The 9,427-nt window shown below is 34.4% G+C and overlaps 1 protein-coding gene across 1 annotated transcript; it reads left to right on the top strand.

Annotated features, from left to right (window-relative positions):
- Positions 1-2,789: 2,789 nt before the first annotated feature.
- On the top strand, positions 2,790-6,440 carry LOC141612097 (eukaryotic initiation factor 4A-9-like). Its single transcript, XM_074430809.1, has 5 exons — positions 2,790-2,947; positions 3,776-3,842; positions 4,414-4,520; positions 4,613-5,043; positions 5,602-6,440. Exons 2-5 carry the CDS (start codon positions 3,778-3,780, stop codon positions 6,235-6,237), a joined length of 1,239 nt encoding a protein of 412 aa, XP_074286910.1. The 5' UTR covers positions 2,790-2,947; positions 3,776-3,777; the 3' UTR covers positions 6,238-6,440.
- Positions 6,441-9,427: the final 2,987 nt, after the last annotated feature.

The raw sequence follows: 9,427 nt of genomic DNA, 5'->3' as shown, positions 1-9,427 counted from the left end.
ATTTCAGTATCATTATTAATTTAGTTCATTCAAGTATAATATTGGATGTAATTAAACTTATTTTATTTATTATATTAAAAATAAATATACATAGTGTACAAAAATACAATGACACACTAAAACAGGCTGTAGATGCATGAAAACGAGTACTGGGTTCATGAAAAATGTTACATACATGAAAATATTTATTAGGTGCATGAAAATTAGTCAAATGTATTTCGCCTCAATTTCTGTCTAACTTATTATTTTTTACCAAGAAATATATTATTTAGACATTAAATTGTATAGCTGACGGATAACGTCAGAAAACCGTTAGGCTGTGATGGCGCCATTGCTTTTTTCAGCGTGCCAGTAACTTGTGACGGATTCTAACGGAATATCCGTCAGTATTCCGTCAGTTTCTCGAATTATCTGACGGTATGGAAAATTCGTCAGAATTTTTGTCAGTTTCCCGCGTTACTTTTGTAGTGTATGGTTCTCACCGGATCTTAAATTTATATATGTACCCCTTATATATCTAAGCTGCACTTAATGAGTTATTGACGGAAATTAAGGCGAAATACATCCGACGTACAATTTAATAATATATTTACACATGACATCTAGAGCGTTATAATATTTTTTCGTAATAATACCTGGTAATTTTTAATATTATAATGATAAAAAAATTCGCCTCAATTTACTAAATATTTTTCGTTATAATATTATGACCTATAATGAATGTAAATTTCATATTAATTATATAAATTATAATTACAAATAATAAATACGATAGGTATATAAAATATTTTGTTTAATTTTTATCAAGTACATTTAACTAACATAGTAATGTACATTGATCTAATACTGAAGGTACATTAAATATAAGTTAGAAGTACAATTAATAATGATTATATATACATATTGTTTTAACTCAGGTATTAACAAAGATATATATCAAAAAGATATGCAAAATTGACAATAAGAAGAATGTGTCATAGTGGTAATAGTAACGGTATTTAAACCAAGAGGTTATGGGATCAATCCTCATCAAAGACATTTTTTGAGGTTTGATTTAATAATAAATCTGTATAAAATAAAGAAATACAAAAATTCCATAACTATAGTTACCTAGACGTAGTTAACAATTTAACTATAAATGTTAAATTACTAACCTAGCCTTAAACTAACTAATGGAGTTTAACTCTAGTTTGCCACGTGTCATCACGTAATTGGTTGTGTATGGAAAAACCATACACCTCGTGTATGTGTATCATCTTCCAAAGATGTTAGTGAATTAACGTTTTAGAAAATGTAAAAGATGTTAGTAAATGAGAGGGAATAATAAAATACAAATATGATCTCTGTTTGTAGAGAGATAAAAATTATAAATAATGATATATTTTTATTATTTTCTAATTTATTAAATTTAAGATTTATTTATTATAAAAAAATGAATCCATTTTTGAAATAATGGTCAAAAATAAAATATTTGTCGTTTTGGGTCGGTTTTGAAAATATTTGTCAAAATGGTGTCCACGTAGGCTCGGGATTTCTGGACCTAAAACACGCCACTACCAATGGCGTGTTTATAATGAGTAGGGAAAGAAACTTCATTAAAAAATGGACTAAAACAAACACGTCATTGGAAAATGGCGGGTTTCGGATAGGAAACACGCCACCCCCTATGGCGTGTCTTATCTAATTTTTTTTTTTTTTTTAAGTTCAGTCAGTTGAGGAAAAAAATTGTTGTAAAGACACGCCACTGCTAATGGCGTGTTTCCTTCACAAAACACGTCATTAGTAGTGGCATGTTTCAGGTCTAGAAATCCCGATCCTACGTGGACACCATTTTGACAAATATTTTCAAAACCGACCCAAAACGACAAATATTTTATTTTTGACCATTATTCAAAAATGGACTCTAAAAAAATTCAAGGAGAAAAAGTTTCTGCGCCATAGTCCTGGGTAGAGATGGCAATTCGGGCCGGGCTAAGGCGGGCGGCACGGGCACGGCACGAGTCCGGCACGGGCACGACACGTCACAGATGAATAATACTGATGGCACGGGCACGACACGAACGGGTTTGAGGCGGGCCGCGGCTGCATTTTTTGGAAATTCTCGTGCCTAGGCACGACACGGCCCAAGCACGGAGGGTCCGGCACGAACCAGGCACGGCGGGTCTGGCACGACACGGCCCGAGATTTGGCCCGTTTCTTAATTATTTAATTAAATTCCATTTTTTAATATCGTTTTTTAATTATTTAATTAAATCTAGTACATTAAAAATACAAGTAATTAACTAATCAAGACATCAAGTACATTAATATTTAATAAAATATATATTTAAATCGTTAATATTCATTATTTATATAAATAAAAGAGTATTTAGAAAAAAAATACTAAGGTTATTGGGCCGGCCCACATGCTAGGCACGATTAGCCCATGGGCCAGGCACGGCCCGAGCACGAAACTGGGCGTGCCAGGAGCGGGCCGCGGCGAGGATTTGGGTGAGTGGGCCAGGCACGGCACGGCACGGCCAACCCAATATCCGTGCCTGGGCCGGGCCATTTTTTGGGGAAGGCACGATGGGCCGGCCCAGCACAGCCCAATGCCAACTCTAGTCCTGGGTGTATGATATAATTTACCAATTCTTAGGGGGGAAAAGGAGTAATTTCTTTGGCAAGTACTCCGTATTTCCTAATTTTACCTATTTACCCATTATTTTATTGGTAGGTCGGTTAAATTTATAGTCCTAAACCTAATTAGTCCTCGAAACAAACCTAGTATAAATAGAGGCAATACCCAAGGTACCCTCCTCATCAAACAAAACAAACAAATTGTTTACACTCGGCTTTCTCTCACTTTTCACAGATCTTGTTAGCTTCCCCCACGGCGCTAACCCTAATTCTTCGATTCTTCAACAAACTCTGCGATTAATCAACCCCCAATTTCAATTTAATTCAAGTGAGTTTATTATTCTCTCTATCGATTCCCTCTTTTAATTTATTGTTTGTTGAATTTTTCATAATTTTAGTTAATTCAGTTATTTATTACTATGTCGATTTACTTAGATCTGTACTCTTCTTTCAATTGATGATTGTTCCTGTTTGAATTGAATTCGTATTTATGTTTTTCCGTTTACGTTGATTTTTATGATTTTTAATGGTTAAAGATTGTTGCTTTTGATATTTTTACTGTTTGTGCTGAGAAGTTGTGAAGTTATCATAATTTTTTGATGATTTTGGGATTGATTTTCCTCTTCCAGGTTTCATGGTTTGTATGATAATTTTTTGTTTTGTGCTGTTTGATGTTTCCAGTGTTACTTTTTTTCTAGGGTTTTTGCTGCTGTCAAAATCACAATCTATTCGTAATCAGCAAACAATTAATTTTAAATTATTCTAGATGGTCGAAAAGAGGGGAGTTGCAGCCTTACTTTTGTTAATTAAGGGGCATATAAAGCTAGCCCAAACCCATCTTTCCGACACGTAAGAAGCTCTTTTTTAGTGATCAAGTTGTAGTGTCAATCTGCCCGTGTTCGTGTCCAATTCTCGTATTTTTCTCCAAGACGATTAGAGTCTGAACTTTGTATAAAATTGGGTTGTTTTGATTTTTGTGTTTGATTCCCGATTGCTGTGTAGGGTCTAGTAGACCAAATAGTCATGTCTTGGTGGTGTTTTCTATACGTGTTTATTTCATGTCGGTTTGGAGTTAGTTTTTGATTGGCTTTGTTGGATTGCTTGAACTTGTTTGTTTCACTTTGTCCGGGTATTTATCGACCTTGTGTTGTTCCAGTCATGGCTGGAGAAGCACCTGAAGGTTCTCAGTTTGATGCACGTCAGTATGACTCCAAAATGGAAATGTAAGTGTGCCGCATTCATTGTACTTTGTTATAATGTTCGCACCTTTTTATTAAGGTGCTGTTTGTCCCGGCTTTTAGAAGTGCTTTTTCACTAAATAAGCACAAGCTAGGCCAAACACAATTTTGAAGAAGTTAAAACAACTTATTTTAAGCCCAAAAGGCAATTTTGAGAGCTAGAAGTTGGTGCTTCTAGCTTTTACTTTTATCTTAAAGATTTTTAATGCATAAATGACAAATTGTATGTTGTAAAAATGTCAAAAAAATAAAATTAATACTTATTAATTCATATTTTTTCATTCTCTACAAATCGAGACCCATTTTGATATACTTTCAACAAAAAATTTCATTTTTCATCCGCTTATGTATAAAGTCTGTTAAGAAGTCATTTTTTTGTAAAATGTTAGGCCAAACACTTTTCAAGAAGTAGCTTATTTAAAAGCTCATTTCTAAAAGCAAAAACAGTTTTCCTAAAGCGAGGCAAAACATGCCCTAAATTTGTTACCGGTAAAATTGCAATTGTAAGGTGTGAGTTCTGGTGTTAAGTTTCTTGAATTTCATTTATTTTTTATAGGCTTCATGAGGAAGGAAAAGATTTCTTCACCTCTTCTGATGAGGTTTATGATACCTTTGATGCAATGGGCCTGAAAGAGAATCTTCTCAGAGGAATATATGCTTATGGTAATTTCGTTACTGGGTTTTGTTTTCTACAACCAATCATCTTATAGGTTTATATTTTGTTACTGTTATGTACTAATGATGTTTGTCGCTAGGTTTTGAGAAGCCTTCTGCCATTCAGCAAAGGGGAATTGTTCCCTTCTGCAAGGGTCTCGATGTCATTCAGCAAGCTCAGTCTGGTACTGGAAAAACTGCTACTTTCTGCTCAGGTATCCTGCAGCAGCTGGACTATGAGTTGTTGGATTGCCAAGCTCTTGTCCTTGCCCCAACCAGGGAGCTTGCTCAGCAAATTGAGAAGGTTATGCGCGCCCTTGGTGATTACCTAGGCGTCAAGGTTCATGCATGTGTTGGCGGGACCAGTGTACGTGAAGACCAAAAGATCCTTGCTGCTGGCGTACATACGGTCGTGGGTACTCCTGGCCGTGTCTTTGATATGTTGCGTAGGCAATCTCTTCGTGCTAATAGCATTAGGATGTTTGTTCTTGACGAGGCTGATGAGATGCTTTCTAGAGGTTTCAAGGACCAGGTATGGTGCTTAAACCTGTCTGAACTTATCTATGCGTAGTTTATGGTGTTCTGAAATATTGTTATTATCTTGTGACAGGAGTATATACTAGTATACGTCTTAGACATAGAGATGCCACGATATCCGTGTCATTGTTGCCGAATTTAGGATCATATGAATACTACATATCATTAGTTTAGTAGATATATATAAACAGGTGAATCATAGTGGAATTAATCAAAAAGAAATAGGGATTACAAAAGGTATAGAGGTAGTATTTTATTGTTTTTGCATGATATTAAGGTGACATGCTTAGCCATTAGGGAGTTAAATAGTATGTTCTGGTGAAGTTTTTGTGAACTGCAAGCCAACATAACCACCGATTGTTTGGGTTGTCTGAAATGCATTTTTGTCTGTTCTGCTGAAGTTTTTGTGAACTGCAAGCTAACATCACTTCCGATTATTTGGGCTGTCTGAAGTGCATTGTTGTATAATATGAGTGTTTTTTTTTTTTACAAATGACTTGCGAGACTGGTTAGGCATATTGTAAGTTAATAATTAATAATTTTCTGCCTGTAGATCTACGACATCTTCCAGCAACTTCCACCTAAGATTCAGGTAGGGGTATTTTCTGCTACTATGCCCCCTGAGGCTCTGGAGATAACCAGAAAGTTCATGAACAAACCTGTAAGAATCCTTGTGAAGCGTGATGAGCTCACCCTTGAGGGTATTAAGCAGTTCTATGTCAATGTTGACAAGGAAGAGTGGAAACTTGACACCCTCTGCGACCTTTATGAAACATTAGCAATCACTCAAAGTGTCATCTTTGTCAACACTAGGAGAAAGGTTGACTGGTTGACCGACCAAATGAGGGCTCGTGACCACACCGTGTCAGCCACTCATGGTGACATGGACCAAAATGCTCGGGACATTATCATGCGTGAATTCCGTTCAGGATCATCTCGTGTTCTGATTACAACAGACCTCTTGGCCCGTGGTATAGATGTGCAGCAAGTCTCTCTGGTGATCAACTATGATTTGCCTACCCAGCCGGAGAACTATCTTCACAGGATTGGTCGAAGTGGTCGTTTTGGACGGAAGGGTGTTGCCATTAATTTTGTGACCAAGGATGATGAGAAGATGCTCTCTGATATACAGAGATTCTACAATGTTACGGTTGAGGAACTCCCTGCTAATGTTGCAGATCTTATCTAATGGCAGCAAGTCTTATTATTATTGTGTTTTGAGGCATTATGTTCTACTTTATTATGAGAATTACTATTATTTATGAACACAAATACGACTCTCGTTATTATGGTTGGTCATTTTATTTACGTTGATTTTGGGAACAAAATTTTGTAGGTGCTTGTTTAATTTTGGATGGAGAGATTATTAGTCACATAATTGTGCCGTGCCTTGTTCTTGTTTGTTAATTGTTTTGCCATTGTGGCGTTGTTAATGATCTTCAATGAGATCGTCAACTTTTCATCTCCTAATTGACCAGCCTCTCTTGCGGTAAAGATTTGTTACTGTGTTCATGTGTCATAACGGTGAGCGATCCTTAACTGCTTTTTTTGTTTACCGAATAGTGTCCATTACGCTAGAAGTTAGTAACAGCTATGTGAAACATCAAACAAAATTATATATATAGAGTGAAGTTCTTCTAAATCCTTTACATCAATTGAGTCTCCTAGTCCTTCTAAGGGCCTTAGGATGAAGGGGGTGGAGGGAGGAGATTGTATCTCAATGGAGGGCTAGAAATGCATCTAGCTAATCTTCCTCCCTAATCATTCTTAATATCCTCCTCATTTGTAATTTCATTGTTATCATTCATTCCTCTCTCATTCATTCATTCCAAAAACAAAACAAAACCTCTCATCCTCTCTTCCTCCAATCACCAACAAAAAAACCAAAACAAAAATTTCAAATTGAGAAATACTCTTCCTTTTCCCTCTTCCTTCCTCTGGCGACCCCGCACCCGCCACCACCACCATCCTTTTCCCTCTTCCTTCCTCCGGCGACCCCACCCACTGCATCCCCTTCTTCCTCCGGCGCCGTTCCCTTCACCTTCCCCGCCACTGACCCACGACCACAACCCCACCTTCACCTTCACCGTCTTCTTCTCCTCCTCCACACAACACCACCAGGTCGGCACTCCTCCTTCCTTCACGGCCCACTGCCGCCACCCGTCTTCTATTTCTCTTTATTTTTTTGGTTTTTCCAGATCTGTTTGTTTGATATTTTTTTTTTCGGTTTTATGTATATGGCTGTGTTATTATTTTTTTTTAATTTTTTTTTCATCTCGGTTGTGTTTTATTTTTTTTGCATATTTCTATTTTCTATTTTTTTTGGTCTGTGAACCCAAAACTCGTTTTTGTTTTATATTTTTTTTAGATCTAGTTTTTTGAAAAAAAATTGTGGTTTTTGTTTATTAGATTTATTTTTTGATATGAAATTATGATATAGGAGTAGTTTTTAGATTTAGTTTTGAAAAGTTAAAACTAGATCTATTTTTTTTTTTTCAGATTCTCTTTATTTGTTGATTTTTATCTTCTAGTAAAGTTGAAGTTACACTTATTTTCGTTAAAGTTATAATTATTTTTATTAAAGTTACACTTATATTTATCTTTATTAAAATTACATTTTTCTCTATTAAAGTTACATTTTTCGCCATTAAAGTTTCATTTTTCGCCATTAAAATTACACTTTTTTCTATTAAAGTTACATTTTTTCTGTTAAAGTTACATTTTTCTCTATTATTAATGTTACACTTTTTCGCCATTAAAATTACACTTATTTCTGTTATAATTACACTTTTTCCTGTTAAAATTACACTTTTTTCTATTACAATTACACTTTTTTTTTGTTACAATTACACTTTTTCTGTTAAAATTTCACTCAATTCTGTTACAATTACACCTTTTCCTGTTAAAATTACACTTTTTTTTTGTTACAATAACACTTTTTCTTGTTACAATTACACAATTTCTGTTACAATTACACTTTTTTTTTGTTAAAATTACACTTTTTCATTTTAAAATTGAATCCATTTTTGAAATAATGGTCAAAAATAAAATAATTGTCGTTTTGGGTCGGTTTTGAAAATATTTGTCAAAATGGTGTCCACGTAGGCTCGGGATTTCTGGACCTAAAACACGCCACTACCAATGACGTGTTTATAATGAGTACGGAAAGAAACTTCATTAAAAAATGGACTAAAACAAACACGCCATTGGGAATGGCGGGTTTCGGTGGGGAAACACGCCACCCCTAATGGCGTGTCTTATGTAATTTTTTTTTTGTTTTCTTTAAAGTTCAGTCAATTGGGGAAAAAAATTGTTGTAAAGACACGCTACTACTAATGGCGTGTTTCCTTCACAAAACACGCCATTAGTAGTGGCGTGTTTCAGGTTTAGAAATCCCGAGCCTACGTGGACACCATTTTGACAAATATTTTCAAAACCGACCCAAAACGACAAATATTTTATTTTTGACCATTATTTCAAAAATGGACTCGTTAAAAGTACACTTTTTTCCTTTAAAATTACACTTTTTCTTGTTAGAATTACATTTTTTTCCTTTAAAATTACACTTTTTTACTTTAAAATTACACCTTCTTCAGTTAAAATTACACTTTTTCCTGTTAAAATTACACTTATCTCTATTAATAACTAAAGTTACACTCTTAGACTAAAGTTAGACAGACTAATTTGGACTATTTGGACTAACTAATTTGGACAATATTGACTAACTAATTTGGACTATTTGGACTATTTGGACTAACTAATGGAGTTATTTACGACTAAATTGAATACAATATTTACAACTAAATTTGGACTAAAATTATACAATTTTGGACTGAAAATACAAAATTTGGACTAAAAATACACTATTTACGACTAAATTTGGACTAAAAATACAATTTTGGACTGAAAATACACTATTTACGAATAATTTTGAACTAATAATACACTATTTACGACTAAATTTAGAGTAAAATTACACAATTCATTTATTTTGAGTCATTGAGATTGTGCAATTTCAATCATTGTCCACTAAAGTGTAACTTAGTAAATTGATAGTGTGTGTATCTTTTATCATTTTATGAGTGTAATTTTAGTCCAAAAAAGTGTAATTTTAGTCCAAAAAAGTGTAATTTTAGTCTACAAATGTGTAACTTTAATCCACAAATGTATAACTTTAGTATACAAAAGTGTAATTTTAGTCCACGGAAGTGTAATTTTAGTCCATAAAAGTGTATAACTATAGTCCAAATTTGTGTATCTTTTGTCCAAATTGTGTAATTTAGTCCAAATTGTGTAATTTTAGTCCAAATTTGTGTAACTTCAGTCCAAATTGTTCTAACTTTAGTCCAAAAGCGTAATTTTAGTCATTGAGAAGGTAA

Source organism: Silene latifolia, chromosome 11 (assembly GCF_048544455.1).
Source record: "Silene latifolia isolate original U9 population chromosome 11, ASM4854445v1, whole genome shotgun sequence".
Classification (NCBI taxonomy): domain Eukaryota; kingdom Viridiplantae; phylum Streptophyta; class Magnoliopsida; order Caryophyllales; family Caryophyllaceae; genus Silene; species Silene latifolia.
The sequence above is the reverse complement of the archived record's forward strand: the minus strand, read 5'-3'. Positions and strand labels throughout refer to the sequence as shown.